The sequence below is a fragment of the Stegostoma tigrinum genome, chromosome 9 (assembly GCF_030684315.1).
Source record: "Stegostoma tigrinum isolate sSteTig4 chromosome 9, sSteTig4.hap1, whole genome shotgun sequence".
Classification (NCBI taxonomy): Eukaryota; Metazoa; Chordata; class Chondrichthyes; order Orectolobiformes; family Stegostomatidae; genus Stegostoma; species Stegostoma tigrinum.
In genome coordinates, this window is record NC_081362.1 from 2,221,692 (window position 1) to 2,240,319 (window position 18,628).

Below are 18,628 nucleotides of genomic sequence, written 5' to 3' on the forward strand. Positions count from 1 at the left end.
ACGCCATCCAGAGAGGATTTCAGTGAGTGTGTGTGTGTGTGTGTGTGTGTGTGTGTGTGTGTGTGTGTGTGTGTGATGCAAACACTTTCCCACAAGCTGTAAAGGACTTTGGTTAGTAAATTCGGGAGCACGCTACTGGGCTGTGTTCAGGTGCGGACGCGCTCCGGTGGGGAATGTGTGGAACACGTGTGGAGGGTACAATTAACAAATGCATTAAACAGTCCTTTCCCCCATTCCCAACAGCCTTGCTTTAGGGATAATGGGAACTGCAGATGCTGGAGAATTCCAAGATCATAAAATGTGAGGCTGGATGAACACAGCAGGCCAAGCAGCATCTCAGGAGCACAAAAGCTGACGTTTCGGGCCTAGACCCTTCATCAGAGAGGGGGATGGGGAGAGGGAGCTGGAATAAATAGGGAGAGAGGGGGAGGCGGACCGAAGATGGAGAGTAAAGAAGATAGGTGGAGAGAGTATAGGTGGGGTGGTAGGGAGGGGATAGGTCAGTCCAGGGAAGACGGACAGGTCAAGGAGGTGGGATGAGGTTAGTAGGTAGCTGGGGGTGCGGCTTGGTGTGGGAGGAAGGGATGGGTGAGAGGAAGAACCGGTTAGGGAGGCAGAGACAGGTTGGACTGGTTTTGGGATGCAGTGGGTGGGGGGGAAGAGCTGGGCTGGTTGTGTGGTGCAGTGGGGGGAGGGGACGAACTGGGCTGGTTTAGGGATGCAGTAGGGGAAGGGGAGATTTTGAAACTGGTGAAGTCCACATTGATACCATATGGCTGCAGGGTTCCCAGGCGGAATATGAGTTGCTGTTCCTGCAACCTTCGGGTGGCATCATTGTGGCACTGCAGGAGGCCCATGGTGGACATGTCATCTAGAGAATGGGAGGGGGAGTGGAAATGGTTTGCGACTGGGAGGTGCAGTTGTTTATTGCGAACCGAGCGGAGGTGTTCTGCAAAGCGGTCCCCAAGCCTCCGCTTGGTTTCCCCAAATGTAGAGGAAGCCACACCGGATACAGTGGATGCAGTATACCACATTGGCGGATGTGCAGGTGAACCTCTGCTTAATGTGGACATCATGTCCATCATGGGCCTCCTGCAGTGCCACAATGATGCCACCCGAAGGTTGCAGGAACAGCAACTCATATTCCGCCTGGGAACCCTGCAGCCATATGGTATCAATGTGGACTTCACCAGTTTCAAAATCTCCCCTTCCCCTACTGTATCCCTAAACCAGCCTAGTTCGTCCCCTCCCCCCACTGCACCACACAACCAGCCCAGCCCCTCTTCCCCCCCACCCACTGCATCCCAAAACCAGTCCAACCTGTCTCTGCCTCCCTAACCGATTCTTCCTCTCACCCATCCCTTCCTCCCACACCAAGCCGCACCCCCAGCTACCTACTAACCTCATCCCACCTCCTTGACCTGTCCGTCTTCCCTGGACTGACCTATCCCCTCCCTACCACCCCACCTATACTCTCTCCACCTATCTTCTTTACTCTCCATCTTCGGTCCGCCTCCCCCTCTCTCCCTATTTATTCCAGTTCCCTCTCCCCATCCCCCTCTCTGATGAAGGGTCTCGGCCCGAAACATCAGCTTTTGTGCTCCTGAGATGCTGCTTGGCCTGCTGTGTTCATCCAGCCTCACATTTTATGAGCCTTGCTTTAGGAATGGGCATTGAGATTTTGGGAATTTCCCTGCTCAATCATGTTTTAATCAGGCTGAAAGAAATGTTCTGAGGAAGGATCACCGGACCCAAAACATTAACTCTGATTTTTTTCTCTACAGGTGCTGCCAGATCTGCTGAGCTTTTCCAGCAACTTCTGTTTTTGATGCTGAAAGAAAGGTGGCCAGCTGGGGCAGGTCACAATGCATGTACAGCCCATAACTGGTCTGATTTGTGGGATGGTGTCGGCTAATGTTCTGCGGTGTCCATTGGAGTTCGGGCAGTGAGAGGTGACTGCGTTGATACATATGAGATCCTGGGAGGATCTGTCAGGGTGGACACTGAAAGGACGTTAAACCCTAAATAAAAACCGAAAGAACTGCGGATGCTGTAAATCAAGAACAAAAACAAAGTTGCTGGAAAAGCTCAGCAGGTCTGGCAGCATCTGTGAAGGAGAAAGCGTGAAGGAGCTCACGTTTCGGGTCCAGTTACCCTTCCTCAGAACTGAGGAACCAAAACGTTAACTCTGTTTTCTCCTTCACTGAAAGAATGTTTTCTGTTGTGTGTGTGTGTGTGTGTGTGTGTGTGGGGGGGGGTGGGGGGTTGGTTGGGCGGGCAAGACAGGGCAGACCTGATCAAGGGGACACTATTGAAACGTAACTGATCTCCCAGTTATGAAGGAGATGAGGATGTTTTTCTCCCACAGGGCTCAGAGTCTTTGAACTTTCTTCTCCAGAGAGCGATGAGGAGGGTTGTTGAGTATTTTTGAAGCTGAGGTAGGAAGACCTTTCCTTGAATGTGGAGGTGAGGCCACATAAGATCAGCCATGGTCTTATTGGCTTGCACAGCAGGCTAGAGGGGCTGAATGGTTGCTCCTATTTGATGTGTACGTAAGAGTCAGCTCCTACAGAAGGAAAGTTAGGGAGAATTGAAGGAATAAAAGCAGACTTTGTTCTGAGTTCTCATAATTCCAGTTGAGCTGTGGTCTGTAAACATTTAAACTCCTCACTTGTAATAACTGCTTCAAGGTCATTGATGTTCTTGCAGCTTTCCTACAGAACATAGCAACAAACTGTTTCTGATTAAGTAAATGAGTGACTGGGCTGAATTTGGCCGCTGAGGTGGCTGGTGGTGGCTGACTGTGGAAACCTGTGCCTCCTCAATGTAGTCCTGCCCTCCTGTGAGTTACCCAGGTCCCAGCGGGAACTGACCGTAATCTCCACAGGAACTGGAGCCAATTGAGGCCAACTCAAGGCCTTGGTCATTTTTAAATCCAATTAGAATTGGGCCTATCATCTCGGGGCGGGGGGGGTCTGGGATTTTCCTGGGAACATCCGGATGGGACATCTACCTTTTCTGGAAATGAATGAGGATAGCTCTCTGAAGCTCTGTAATTCCCAAAACGGTGAGATCAGTTGGAAAAGACACACTGAAGCAGTGGCTGGCTCTGATCCATCTGCTAATGGAGTGTGAACCAGTACAGACACTGCCCCCATGGCAACTGCTGACGGAATCCAGAGGAAGTAGAGGTTATTCATTATGGGATGTGAGTGTCACTGGCTGGATGATATCCAGTGCATCCTGTAGATGGTACACACTGCTGCTACTGAGCTCCGGTAGTGGAGGGAGTGGGATGTTTGTGGATGTGATGCCAATCAAGCGGCTGCTTTGTCCTGGGTGATTCAAGCTGCTTGAGTGTTGTTGGGGCTGCTCCCATCCAGGCAAGTGGGGAGTATTCCATCACACTCCTGCCTTGTGCCTTGTGGATGGTGGAGCTAAGTACCATCCCAAAGCATTAACTATTCTCTGCCCGGGTGTTCCTATCCCTCTTTATCAAATCAAGCAGCTTCTAATTGTTTCTGAAGAAGTGTCACTGGACTCAAAATGTTAATTCTGTTTTCTGTTCGCAAATACTGCCACACCTGCTGAGTTTCTCCAGCAATATCTGCTTTTCTTTTCAGCTTTTCGATTAACTTTACCAGTGATTACATATCAGGATGGTCAATAGTCCATCAATGCACAGTCACTAGTGTCATACTTTCTGCCGTGATATTCTGGGGGCCTGTTAACTTATAGAAGCCCCTCGTGTCTTGTAATGGAATATAAATAGTTTCTGAGAGATAGTAGGAACTGCAGATGCTGGAGAATCTGAGATAACAAGGTATGGAGCTGGATGGACACAGCAGGCCAAGCAGCATCAGAGGAGCAGGAAAGGCTGACATTTCAGGTCTGGACCCTTCTTCAGCCGCAGAGAAAACCGTTTTTGGGAGGATCTGAATGTTTTGTATGTAGAGGTTATCACCATTTCTGCAGAACCCTCCAGAAGGAAACGTCAGCTTTCCTGCTCCTCTGATGCTGCCTGGCCTGCTGTGTTCATCCAGCTCTTACACCTTGTTATCATATATAGTTTCTGGTCATCTTTAGGAAATGTTCTAATTTTGCATTTGAATGGAGGCACCCAAGTGTTTGATGCTCAAATGCAATATTATTGTATTTTCTGTAATGTCTGACTTGAACTGTTTTGGAATGTACTTGCAGATAATTCATGAATAAAGTATACTTTTGTGAGGAAACATTCTATTATAGTTACAAGATCACTGAGGAACTGCCTCTGTAGATTGCAGTCAGAGTGATGTGCTTCAAAACTAGTCTCGCATAACCTATCTCGCATAACCTATCTCACATAACTTATCTCACATAACCTATCTCATGCCTTTTCCTCTAGCTGTATGAAAGTTGAATTGTTTCAGGATAAAATCGCTGGACCCAAAACATTTAACTCTGCTTTCTCTCCTGCCTGACTTGCTGAGTTTTTCCAGCAATTTCTGTTCTAGTTGTTGTGTAAAATGCAGTTACTGTTTATTTTTTCTCTGCAGATGGTTTGTTGAGTAATGATCAGATTGGATTTGCTGAGAAATTGTTCTTTCTTTTTGTTTGTTGCAGGAATCTGATTCCTGCAAACCTTGTTGCTGCAGCTTTCCGATCGGTGAGATTTACTGCTTTAAAACCTTCAAACAAATCAGGTCCGGCAGCAAAATTGATAAACACAAACCAAGCTCTATATTTTGCTGCCATTTGTCACCGGGACCTGTTTTTTTTAAATGCTCAAATTGCTAAGTGTCCATCAGAAGTTAGGAAAAGATAACAGCCACTTTCAAAATGTTGTTTGGGTAAAGTTTCCTCTGCTTGTGTGAATTAACTTGTGGTGATCACCTTTAAACTCCTGAAGTAGTGAACAAGTGGGGAGTTAGATATTCCTGGCGCTATCACAATGCACGCTTCTGAAAGAACTGAAAGGCTTGTGCCAATGATTGCCCTGTCTTTTTACCAGACATTCCAGATGGTGGGTCCCACTCCAGGAATTTTCTGGCTGTGCCAGTTGGTTGTCAGCAGTAAATCCTTCCAGTTGGCTGAAGAGCAGGTGGGGAGAGGGGGAGAATGTCCCCTGCAAAAGGCCATTGGTGTATACTGCAGTGCTTTGACCCAAACGCCTGCACTATCCATTGGAAGTGCATGACCATACCCTTGTGACTGGGGACTGGGGAGAAGCCAGGCAGACAGGTAAATGGTGACCTCACAGTGACAGGCTCCAGCACTGACCAATTTTATTTGCCTTTGGAGCAGTCACACTGCTTGGTATGTTGATGTCGCTGGTGAATTGCTGTTTGCTTGATGTGCGAATATTTGTTATGATTGACGAGCTGTGGCAGGGCCTAACACAAGCTTCATTTCTCAGTATGCCACAGATTATAAATGGGTGATAACTGCTGCCGCTGGTGAAAATGTAACATCCAGAAACGCAAGCTATGAAAAGGTAAGAGATGTTCAGCCCTGGTGGGCAGGATAGCTCTGGTGTTTGATCTTATAAACCTTTATTTGCAGACATACGCAGTACAAGCACGCACCTCCAAACTCAACCACAGTTTGTGAAGGTGGTATTGAGTCAGGGAGAGATGGTGGGGGCCTGTAGGAGGCAATAACAAGAGATCTATGTGATCCCATGTATGGATTCTATCATCTGATCATTTGCCCCCATTACCCAATCAATAGCACTGGAACCTGTGGAGCCAGAGTAAAGTCTGGCACAGAAGGAGGCCATTCACCCTATCGTCCCTATGCTAGCTTTTGGAAGGGTGGTCCGGTTAGACCCACTACGCTGCCCTTTCCTCAGAACCCCAGAAATGTTTTCACCTTCCAGTACTGTTTCTGATTCTTCCTTTCATTGTTATTATTGAATTTGCTTCCATTGTGGTACGGATCGCAATAGTTTGCCATGTTAAAGAACGGTTTTCTCATGTCAGTCTTGGAGTTTTCTATTGATCGAGAGAAAGCACTTCTCATTTATGAACATTAGATGCTTGCTCTCTGATGAAAGGAAATCGGCTGGGGAGGGGGGTTGGGGATTAGAGTGGCAGCGGAGGGGGCACACCAGAGTGGTTGGGGGAGGGGGTAATGAGTGAAGGGGGTCCAAGAGAGTTGGTGGGGGAAAAGGACCAGAGTTTGGGGGGGGTGCGGTGGTGGTGGTGGGGGTAATCTTTGAAATGTAGACACGGGCATTTTACATCCCAGGGTGGGGATGAGGCAGTTTCAGTCAGATCCTGTTAGCATAAGAAATAAGGAGGATGAGCTTGAGGCTCAGTTGGAAGTTGGCAAGTATGATGTTGTGGGGGTAATTGAGACGTGGCTTCAAATGGACAGGGCCTGGGAAATGAATATTCAAGGCGAGACGTGCTATCGAAAGGACAGACTGGTGGGCGGAGGGGGTGGGGTGGCCCTGTTGGTGAGGAATGATATTCAGTCCCTTGCGAGGTGGGACATAGAGTCAGGAGATGTATAGTCAGTATGGATAGAGCTGAGAAATTCTAAGGGTAGAAAGACCCTAATGGGAGTTATCTACAGGCCCCCAAACAGTAGTCAGGATGTAGGGTGCAAGTTGAATCAAGAGTTGAAATTGGCCTGTCACAAAGGTATCACTACAGTTGTTATGGGAGATTTCAACATGTGGGTAGACTGGGAGAATCAGGATGGTACTGGACCCCAAGAAAGGGAGTTTGTGGAGTGCCTCCGAGATGGATTCTTAGAACAGCTTGTACTGGACCCTACAGGGAGGAGGCAATTCTGGATCTGGTGTTGTGCAATGAACCGGATTTGATCAGGGACCTCAAAGTAAAGGAACCATTAGGAAGTAGTGACCATAATATGATAAGTTTTAATCTGCAGTTTGAGAGGGAGAAGGGAGAATCGGAAGTGTCAGTATTACACTTGAATAAAGGGAACTATGGAGCTATGAGGGAGGAGCTGGCCAAAGTTCAGTGGTTCAATACCCTATCAGGGATGGCAGTGGAACAACAATGGCAGGTATTTCTGGATATAATGCAGAAGGTGCAGGATCAGTTCATTCCAAAGAGGAAGAAAGATCCTAAGGGGAGGCAGGGGCGGCCGTGGCTGACGTGGGAAGTTAAGGAGTGTATAAAGATAAAAGAGAAGTACAACATAGCAAAGATGAGTGGGAAGCCGGAGGACTGGGGCGCTTTTAAAGAGCAACAGCGTATAACTAGAAAGGCAATACACAGAGAAAAAATGAGCTACGAAGGCAAACTGGCCAAAAATATAAAGGAGGATAGTAAAAGCTTTTTTAGGTATGTGAAAAGAAAAAAAAAATGGTTAAGACTAAAATGGCCCTTGAAGTCAGAAACGGGTGAATTTATTATGGGGAACAAGGAAATGGCAGAAGAGTTGAATAGATACTTTGGATCTGTCCTCACTAGGGAAGACACAAGCAATCTCCCAGATGTAATAGTGGCTGAAGGACCGAGGGTAATGGATGGACTGAAGGGTATTTATATTAGACAGGAAATGGTGTTGGATAAACTGTTAGGACTGAAGGCCGATAAGTCCCCGTGACCTGATGGTCTGCATCCCAGGGTACTTAAGGAGGTGATTCTAGAAATTGTGGACGCGTTGGTAATTATTTTCCAAGGTTCTATAGATTCAGGATCAGTTCCTACGGATTGGAGGGTGGCAAATGTTGTCCCACTTTTCAAGAAAGGAGGGAGAGAGAAAACAGGGAATTATAGACTGGTTAGCCTGACGTCAGTGGTGGGAAAGATGCTGGAGTCAATTATAAAAGATGAAATTACAACTCATTTGGATAGCAGTAACAGGATAGGCTGGAGTCAGCATGGATTTACAAAGGGGAAATCGTGCTTGACTAATCTTCTGGAATTTTTTAAGGATGTATCTATGAAGATGGATAAGGGAGAATCAGTGGATGTAGTGTACCTGGACTTTTAGAAAGCCTTTGATAAAGTCCTGCATAGGAGATTGGTGAACAAAATTAGGGCACATGGTATTGGGGACATAATACTGAGTTGGATTGAAAATTGGCTGGCTGACAGGAAGCAAAGAGTAGTGATAAACAGGTCCCTTTCAGAATGGCAGGCAGTGACCAGTGGGGTACCACAAGGTTCGGTGCTGGGACCGCAGCTGTTTACAATATACATTAGTGATATAGACGAAGGCATTAAAAGTAATATTAGCAAATTTGCTGATGACACGAAGTTGGGTGCCAGTGTGAAATGTGAGGAGGATGTTATGAGAATACAGGGTGACTTGGACAGGCTAGGTGAGTGGACGGATGCATGGCAGATGCAGTTTAATGTAGATAAATATGTGGTTATCCACTTTGGTGGCAAGAACAGGAAGGCAGATTACTATCTCAATGGAGTCAAGTTAGGTAAAGGGGAAGCACAACGAGATCTAGGTGTTCTTGTACATCAGTCAATGAAAGCAAGCATGCAGGTACAGCAGGCCGTGAAGAAAGCTAATGGCATGCTGGCCTTCATAACAAGAGGAATTGAGTATAGGAGTAAAGAGGTCCTTTTGCAGCTGTACAGGGCCCTGGTGAGACCGCACCTGGAGTATTGTGTGCAGTTTTGGTCTCCAGATTTGAGGATGGACATTCTTGCTATTGAGGGAGTGCAGCGTAGGTTCACGAGGTCAATTCCCAGAATGGCAGGACTATCGTATGTTGAAAGATTGGAGCGACTGGGCTTGTATACGCTTGAGCTTAGGAGGATGAGAGGGCATCTGATTGAGACGTATAAGATTATTAAGGGATTGGACACTCTGAAGGCAGGAAGTATGTTTCCATTGATGGGTGAGTCCAGAACTAGAGGACACAGTTTAAAAATAAGGAGTAGGCCATTTAGAACAGAGTTGAGGAGAAACTTCTTCACCCAGAGAGTGGTGGATATATGGAATGCTCTGCCCCAGAAGGCAGTGGAGACCAACTCTCTGGATACTTTCAAGAAAGAGATAGATAGAGCTCTTAAAGATAGCGGAATCAAGGGTTGTGGGGATAAGGCAGGAACAGGATACTGATTGTGGATGATCAGCCATGATCATAATGAATCGTGGTGCTGGCTCAAAGGGCCGAATGGCCTACTCCTGTACCTATTGTCAAATGTCGATTGTCTATTGTCTATTGTGTGAGAGCTCCCTGGGTGTGGATTGTGTTTCTCAGGTTTTTCTCTGGTCCTGTGGCCCATGATTTCTGTCTGTGACTCCAGGTTCCCATTGGCACTGAGGTGGAGGGGATGAACATCCTGGGACTGATCCTGTTTGCGATGACTTTTGGGATTGCTCTCCGGAAGCTGGGTCGTGATGGAGAGCTGCTCATTCAGTTTTTCAGCAACTTCAATGATGCCACAATGATCCTGGTCTCATGGATAATGTGGTAAAGCTGTTACTGCCCCTCAACCTCACCCCTCACCCCAACCCACATCACCCTCACCTTCCTTCCCCCCAACCCCCATCCCCCTCACCTTCCTCATCCTCACCCAACACCTCAACCCCCATCACCCTCACCTTCCTTAACCCCCTCACACCCCAACCCCACCACCCCTCACTGCATCCCTAAACCACGTCCCTCACCCTCACCTCACTCACCACTACCCTTGACCACAACCCCCGTCACTCTCACCTTCCTCAGCCCCCTCACACTCCAACCCCACCACCCCTCAACCACCCTCACCTCCTCACCGCACCCCCAAACCACCTCCCTCATCCTTACCTCAATCAACGTCACCCCTGACCCCAACCCCCATCACCCCCAACTTCCTCATCCCCCTCACACCTCAACCCCACCACCTCCCAACCCCACCCCCTCACTTACCCCCAAACCACCTCCCTCACCCTCACCTTCCTTATCCCCCTCACACCCCAATCCCACCACCCCTCAACCCCTCACTGCACCCCTAAACCATCTCCCTCACCTTCAACCCACACTGCACCCCCAAACCATCTCCCTCACCCTCACCCCTCACTGCACCCCCAAACCATCTCCCTCACCCTCACCTCTCACTGCACCCGCAAACCATTTCCCTCACCCTCACCCCTCACTGCACCCCCAAACCATCTCCCTCACCCTCACCCCTCACTGCACCCCCAAACCATCTCCCTCACCCTCACCCCTCACTGCACCCCCAAACCATTTCCCTCACCCTCACCCCTCACTGCACCCCCAAACCACCTCCCTCACCCTCACCCCAAACCCCATCACCGTCACCTTCCTTATCCCCCTCTCATCCCAACCCCACCACCCCCACTCCCCTGACACCCTCACTGCACCCCCAAACCAACTCCCTCACCCTCACCCCTCACTGCACCCCCAAACCATCTCCCTCACCCTCACCTCTCACTGCACCCCCAAACCATCTCCCTCACCCTCACCCCTCACTGCACCCCCAAACCATCTCCCTCACCCTCACCTCTCACTGCACCCGCAAACCATTTCCCTCACCCTCACCCCTCACTGCAACCCCAAACCATCTCCCTCACCCTCACCCCTCACTGCACCCCCAAACCATCTCCCTCACCCTCACCCCTCACTGCACCCCCAAACCATCTCCCTCACCCTCACCCCTCACTGCACCCCCAAACCATTTCCCTCACCCTCACCCCTCACTGCACCCCCAAACCACCTCCCTCACCCTCACCCCAAACCCCATCACCGTCACCTTCCTTATCCCCCTCTCACCCCAACCCCACCACCCCCACTCCCCTGACACCCTCACTGCACCCCCAAACCAACTCCCTCACCCTCACCCCTCACTGCACCCCCAAACCATCTCCATCACCCTCACCCCTCACTGCACCCCCAAACCAACTTCCTCACCCTCACCCCTCACTGCACCCCAAAACATCTCCCTCACCCTCACCCCTCACTGCACCCCCAAACCATCTCCATCACCCTCACCCCTCACTGCACCCCCAAACCAACTTCCTCACCCTCACCCCTCACTGCACCCCAAAACATCTCCCTCACCCTCACCCCTCACCGCACCCCCAAACCATCTTCCTCACCCTCACCCCTCACTGCACCCCCAAACCATCTTCCTCACCCTCACCCCTCACTGCACCCCCAAACCATCTCCCTCACCCTCATCCCTCACTGCACCCCCAAACCATCTCCCTCACCCTCACCCCGAACCGTGTCCCCAAACCATCTCCCTCACCCTCACTGCACCCCCACACCATCTCCCTCACCCTCACCCCTCACCGCACCGCTAAACCATCTCCCTCACTCTCACCCCTCACTGCACCCCCAAAACCATCTCCCTCACCCTCACCCCTCACTGCACCTCCAAACCAACTCCCTCACCCTCACCCCTCACTGCACCCCCAAACCAACTCCCTCACCCTCGCCCCTCACTGCACCCCAAAACATCTCCCTCACCCTCACCCCTCACTGCACCCCCAAACCACCTCCCTCACCCTCACCCCAAACCCCATCACCGTCACCTTCCTTATCCCCCTCTCACCCCAACCCCACCACCCCCACTCCCCTGACACCCTCACTGCACCCCCAAACCAACTCCCTCACCCTCACCCCTCACTGCACCCCCAAACCATCTCCATCACCCTCACCCCTCACTGCACCCCCAAACCAACATCCTCACCCTCACCCCTCACTGCACCCCAAAACATCTCCCTCACACTCACCCCTCATTGCACCCCCAAACCATCTCCATCACCCTCACCCCTCACTGCACCCCCAAACCAACTTCCTCACCCTCACCCCTCACTGCACCCCAAAACATCTCCCTCACCCTCACCCCTCACTGCACCCCAAACCATCTTCCTCACCCCTCACCCCTCACTGCACCCCCAAACCATCTTCCTCACCCTCACCCCTCACTGCACCCCCAAACCATCTCCCTCACCCTCATCCCTCACTGCACCCCCAAACCATCTCCCTCACCCTCACCCCGAACCGTGTCCCCAAACCATCTCCCTCACCCTCACTGCACCCCCACACCATCTCCCTCACCCTCACCCCTCACCGCACCGCTAAACCATCTCCCTCACCCTCACCCCTCACAGCACCTCCAAACCAACTCCCTCACCCTCACCCCTCACTGCACCCCCAAACCACCTCCCTCACCCTCACCCCAAACCCCATCACCGTCACCTTCCTTATCCCCCTCTCACCCCAACCCCACCACCCCCACTCCCCTGACACCCTCACTGCACCCCCAAACCAACTCCCTCACCCTCACCCCTCACTGCACCCCCAAACCATCTCCATCACCCTCACCCCTCACTGCACCCCCAAACCAACTTCCTCACCCTCACCCCTCACTGCACCTCAAAACATCTCCCTCACCCTCACCCCTCACTGCACCCCCAAACCATCTCCATCACCCTCACCCCTCACTGCACCCCCAAACCAACTTCCTCACCTTCACCCCTCACTGCACCCCAAAACATCTCCCTCACCCTCACCCCTCACTGCACCCCCAAACCATCTTCCTCACCCTCACCCCTCACTGCACCCCCAAACCATCTTCCTCACCCTCACCCCTCACTGCACCCCCAAACCATCTCCCTCACCCTCATCCCTCACTGCATCCCCAAACCATCTCCCTCACCCTCACCCCGAACCGTGTCCCCAAACCATCTCCCTCACCCTCACTGCACCCCCACACCATCTCCCTCACCCTCACCCCTCACCGCACCGCTAAACCATCTCCCTCACTCTCACCCCTCACTGCACCCCCAAAACCATCTCCCTCACCCTCACCCCTCACTGCACCTCCAAACCAACTCCCTCACCCTCACCCCTCACTGCACCCCCAAACCAACTCCCTCACCCTCGCCCCTCACTGCACCCCAAAACATCTCCCTCACCCTCACCCCTCACTGCACCCCCAAACCACCTCCCTCACCCTCACCCCAAACCCCATCACCGTCACCTTCCTTATCCCCCTCTCACCCCAACCCCACCACCCCCACTCCCCTGACACCCTCACTGCACCCCCAAACCAACTCCCTCACCCTCACCCCTCACTGCACCCCCAAACCATCTCCATCACCCTCACCCCTCACTGCACCCCCAAACCAACATCCTCACCCTCACCCCTCACTGCACCCCAAAACATCTCCCTCACCCTCACCCCTCACTGCACCCCCAAACCATCTCCATCACCCTCACCCCTCACTGCACCCCCAAACCAACTTCCTCACCCTCACCCCTCACTGCACCCCAAAACATCTCCCTCACCCTCACCCCTCACTGCACCCCAAACCATCTTCCTCACCCTCACCCCTCACTGCACCCCCAAACCATCTTCCTCACCCTCACCCCTCACTGCACCCCCAAACCATCTCCCTCACCCTCATCCCTCACTGCACCCCCAAACCATCTCCCTCACCCTCACCCCGAACCGTGTCCCCAAACCATCTCCCTCACCCTCACTGCACCCCCACACCATCTCCCTCACCCTCACCCCTCACCGCACCGCTAAACCATCTCCCTCACCCTCACCCCTCACTGCACCTCCAAACCAACTCCCTCACCCTCACCCCTCACTGCACCCCCAAACCAACTCCCTCACCCTCGCCCCTCACTGCACCCCAAAACATCTCCCTCACCCTCACCCCTCACTGCACCCCCAAACCATCTCCCTCACCTTCACCCCTCACTGCACCCCCAAACCATCTCCCTCACCCTCACCTCTCACTGCAGACCCAAACAATTTCCCTCACCTCACCCCTCACTGCACCCCCAAACCATCTCCCTCACCCTCACCCCTCACTGCACCCCCAAACCATCTCCCTCACCCTCACCCCTCACTGCACCCCCAAACCATCTCCCTCACCCTCACCCCTCACTGCACCCCCAAACCATCTCCCTCACCCTCACCCCTCACTGCACCCCCAAACCAACTCCCTCACCCCTCACTGCACCCCCAAACCATCTCCCTCACCCTCATCCCTCACTGCACCCCCAAACCATCTCCCTCACCCTCACCCCCACCCCGAACCGTGTCCCCAAACCATCTCCCTCACCCTCACTGCACCCCCAAACCATCTCCCTCACCCTCACCCGTCACTGCAACCCCAAACCACCTCCCTCACCCTCACCCCAAAACCCATCACCCTCACCTTCCTTATCCCCCTCTCACCCCAACCCTACCACACCTCACCCCCTGACCCCCTCACTGCACCCCCAAACCAACTCCCTCACCCTCACTGCAGCCCCAAACCAACTCCCTCACCCTCACCCCTCACTGCACCCCCAAACCATCTCCCTCACCCTCACCCCTCACTGCACCCCCAAACCATCTCCCTCACCCTCACCCCTCACTGCACCCCCAAACCATCTCCCTCACCCTCACCCCTCACTGCACCCCCAAACCATCTCCCTTACCCTCACCCCTCACTGCACCCCCAAACCAACTCCCTCACCCCTCCCCTCACCCTCATCCCTCACTGCACCCCCAAACCATCTCCCTCACCTTCACCCCGAACCGTGTCCCCAAACCATCTCCCTCACCCTTACTGCACCCCCAAACCATCTCCCTCACCCTCACCCGTCACTGCAACCCCAAACCACCTCCCTCACCCTCACCCCAAAACCCATCACCCTCACCTTCCTTATCCCCCTCTCACCCCAACCCTACCACCCCTCACCCCCTGACCTCCTCACTGCACCCCCAAACCAACTCCCTCACCCTCACTGCAGCCCCAAACAACTCCCTCACCCTCACCCCTCACTGCACCCCCAAACCATCTCCCTCACCCTCACCCCTCACTGCACCCCCAAACCATCTCCCTCACCCTCACCCCTCACTGCAACTCCAAACCATCTCCCTCACCCTCACCCCTCACTGCACCCCCAAACCATCTCCCTTACCCTCACCCCTCACTGCACCCCCAAACCAACTCCCTCACCCCTCACTGCACCCCCAAACCATCTCCCTCACCCTCATCCCTCACTGCACCCCCAAACCATCTCCCTCACCTTCACCCCGAACCGTGTCCCCAAACCATCTCCCTCACCCTCACTGCACCCCCAAACCATCTCCCTCACTCTCACCCGTCACTGCAACCCCAAACCACCTCCCTCACCCTCACCCCAAAACCAATCACCCTCACCTTCCTTATCCCCCTCTCACCCCAACCCTACCACCCCTCACCCCCTGACCCCCTCACTGCACCCCCAAACCAACTCCCTCACCCTCACTGCACCCCCAAACCAACTCCCTCACCCTCACGCCTCACTGCACCCCCAAACCAACTCCCTCACCCTCACCCCTCACTGCACCCCCAAACCAACTCCCTCACCCTCGCCCCTCACTGCACCCCAAAACATCTCCCTCACCCTCACCCCTCACTGCACGCACAAACCATCTCCCTCACCCTCACCCCTCACTGCACCCCCAAACCATCTCCCTCACCCTCACCCCTCACTGCACCCCCAAACCATCTCCCTCACCCTCACCCCTCACTGCACGCCCAAACCATCTCCCTCACCCTCACGCCTCACTGCACCCCCAAACCAACTCCCTCACCCTCACCCCTCACTGCACCCCCAAACCATCTCCCTCACCCTCACCCCTCACTGCACCCCCAAACCATCTCCCTCACCCTCACGCCTCACTGCACCCCCAAACCAACTCCCTCACCCTCACCCCTCACTGCACCCCCAAACCATCTCCCTCACCCTCACCCCTCACTGCACGCCCAAACCATCTCCCTCACCCTCACGCCTCACTGCACCCCCAAACCAACTCCCTCACCCTCACCCCTCACTGCACCCCCAAACCATCTCCCTCACCCTCACCCCTCACTGCACCCCCAAACCATCTCCCTCACCCTCTCTGTCTCCCTCGCGCCAACAAGACCCACCACCACAACCCCCCTCTCCCCAGGCCCGTTCTGGGGTACTGTCACTGTTGTCACTGCATGTGTTGTATTGTCTGGAGTGCCTCCCTAACACTGGCTGCTATCTTGTTTTAAACAGGTATGCTCCTATTGGAATCCTATTCCTGGTTGCCAGCAGAATCGTGGAGATGGAGGATGTGGTGTTGCTGGTAACTGGTTTGGGGAAATACGTCCTAGCTTCAATACTGGGCCATTTCATTCATGGAGGGATCATCTTGCCGTTGATCTTTTTGCTGCTCACTCGCAGAAATCCGTACAAGTTTCTGTTGGGCATTGTCACTCCATTAACTACAGCATTTGGAACGTGTTCCAGGTCTGTGTTAGTCACTGTTTCCTCGTCGGTGTCACTCCGGGGGTGGGGGCACGCTTATATTTCCTCCTTATGCTTACTGAGGTCACCAAGTGGCAGCAGTTCCCAAACAGAAGTCTAGCCACCAGCTTGGTCAAAGAGCTGGGACCTTAACAAGGAACTCTCCTTGCTTTATATTGCAGAGCGTTCACTCGCGTTCCACTCAATCTCTCCTCCCAGGGATGGCCACGTCATTAAGGGAATCGATCAGCTGTCTGCTCCACAGAATCGATTTTTAAGAGGCTTTTGCAGGCTGGCAATTAGACATCAAAACAACATGATTATTGGGAGATCTGCAGAGATCAGGGGCTCACTGATGAACAACCCACCAAAGAGAAAATTAGGGCTGAATCAAAAGGAAAGTCTGTGGGGGTGGTTGCTTGGATTGGGTGGCATGGGACCTAGAATCGTTTGGTGAAAGAGTCAGTCAAAGCTCTGGAGAACAGAGATCTCATGCAGGTCAGTGAAGAAGGTTAAAGTTGTGATATTTTTGCCCAGGAGAAGGCTGTAGAATTTGGGATTGGCTAGTTGGCGAGAGGGCTTGGAATATTGGGAAGGGAAGGTTGACCAGGAGACAATGTGAGAATCATTTTATGGTTTCTATTTGGGACGTGGGTGTCTCTGGCTCAACCAACATTTATTGCCCATCCTATGTTACCTTTGAGAATGGGGGTGGGTGGGAGCTGCCTTCTTAAACCCTTGCAGTAGATATGCTGTAGGTTGACCTTAGGGAGGAAATTCCAGGATTTTAACCTAGCAACACTAAAGGAACGGCGATATATTTCCAAGTCAGGATGGTGGGTGGCTCGGAGAGGAAGTTGGAGGGGGTGGTGTTCCCATGTATCTGCTGCCCTTATCCTTCTAGACTGAAGTGGTCGTGGGTTTGGAAGGTACTGTCTGAGGATCTTTGGTGAATTTCTGCAGTGCATCTTGTAGATGGTACACACTGCTGCTGCTGAGCATCGGTGGTGGAGGGAGTGAATGCTTGTGGATGTGGTGCCAATCAAGCGGCTGCTTTGTCCTGGATGGTGTCAAGCTGCTTGAGTGTTGTTGGGGCTGCCCCCATCCAGGATAGTGGTGGCTGTAGAGACAATGATAATATGAATGCAGGTTTCAAAGAAGCACAAAGAACAAAGAACGAACAGCACAGGAACAGGCTGCATGATCCTCCAAGCCTGCACCAATACCTTTTGCCCTTCCATGCTAAATCTGCCTTCACTTATAGGACCTGTACCCCTGTATTCCCTTCCTATTCATGTACTCATCCACTTGCTTCTTGAATGCTGCTATTGTGATGAAGAATGACAGACAGAAGCACAGAAGTGTCATGTTTCAGAGGTGAAGAGATTTTAATTTTAGGAATAACTAGACTTCACTGTTTTTGGAATTTTATAAATAGTGAACTTGCACAATACTGCCTAATGGGGGAAATGTCGCAAGTGGGCTGAAAGTGGATTCTTCAGGTGAGCTGCGCTCAGGCTGCTGTTTTTCATGGCCAGCTGCATCACTGGAGAGAGAGAGCAGAGTTAATGTTTCGAGTCTGGTGACCCTTCCTCTCCAGCTCAGAAGGGTGAATGGACTTGAAACGGTAACTCTGTTTCTCTCTCCACGCGTGCTGCCAGATCTGCTGGTTTTGTTTTTGATTTCCAGCGTCTGTGGTTCTTTAGTGTTTTTTTTTGTCCTGTTTACTATGTTGTGTTAAGTAGGAATCTCTGTCACCTGTTAGCACAGTCAGCGCATTGTAAGGTAACAGTGAAAGGTTTTGTGAGCGATGGAGTTGCTTTGTAGAGTTGTTTTTAGCAAATGTGAAGGGGCATCAGTTAATATTTACCAGATTGTTGCTGCCATTAGTCAGGCAAGTGATAGAACTGACATCTTAATGGATACTCTGCTAAGGAAGCATTTGCTTAGCCGTTATCTAAAGATTCTGAAATATTTGCTTAGCCATTGGGATTTGGGGTAAAAGGTTAAAATTGCAAAGGATATCAGGGAAGATCCAGCAATAGAAGTGTCTTGTTCAATGTTGTTGGTGTGAGCAATAAAGAAGGAGAAAAGTCATAGAGTCATACAGCATGGAAACAGACCCTTCAGCCCAACCAGTCCATGCTGACCACAGTCCCAAACTAAATTCGTCCCACCTACCTGCTCCTGTATAATGTGACTTGTTAATCTCCATGGTGTGGGTCATGGGGAGGGGGTTAGTGCTCAGGGTAAAGAGTGTTGGGGGGGACAGAAAGAGGGGTTTAATTGGATCAGTGAGTGAGGGGGTGAGGAGGATTTAGGAAAGGGAGATGGGAAAATCTGGGAGCGAGGGGTGGAGCGAACAAGCCCATGGGAACAGTACAGTGGATTGGCTATGTTACTGTGTTAGTGATCCCAAAGCTG

General features: G+C 52.1%; 1 protein-coding gene across 3 annotated transcripts in view; it reads left to right on the forward strand.

Moving 5' to 3' along the window:
* slc1a4 (solute carrier family 1 member 4) overlaps positions 1-18,628 on the forward strand; it is a 39,009-nt gene that overhangs the window by 6,989 nt on the left and 13,392 nt on the right. For 2 of the 3 annotated variants that reach the window (XM_059648307.1, XM_059648309.1), the window contains exons 2-5: positions 4,606-4,648; positions 5,399-5,476; positions 9,234-9,400; positions 15,974-16,207. In XM_059648307.1, the coding sequence (XP_059504290.1) occupies positions 4,606-4,648; positions 5,399-5,476; positions 9,234-9,400; positions 15,974-16,207 (522 nt within the window). Of the gene's footprint in view, positions 1-1,899; positions 1,953-4,605; positions 4,649-5,398; positions 5,477-9,233; positions 9,401-15,973; positions 16,208-18,628 lie in introns of those variants that run through there. The other variant, XM_059648308.1, reaches the window with a different exon arrangement.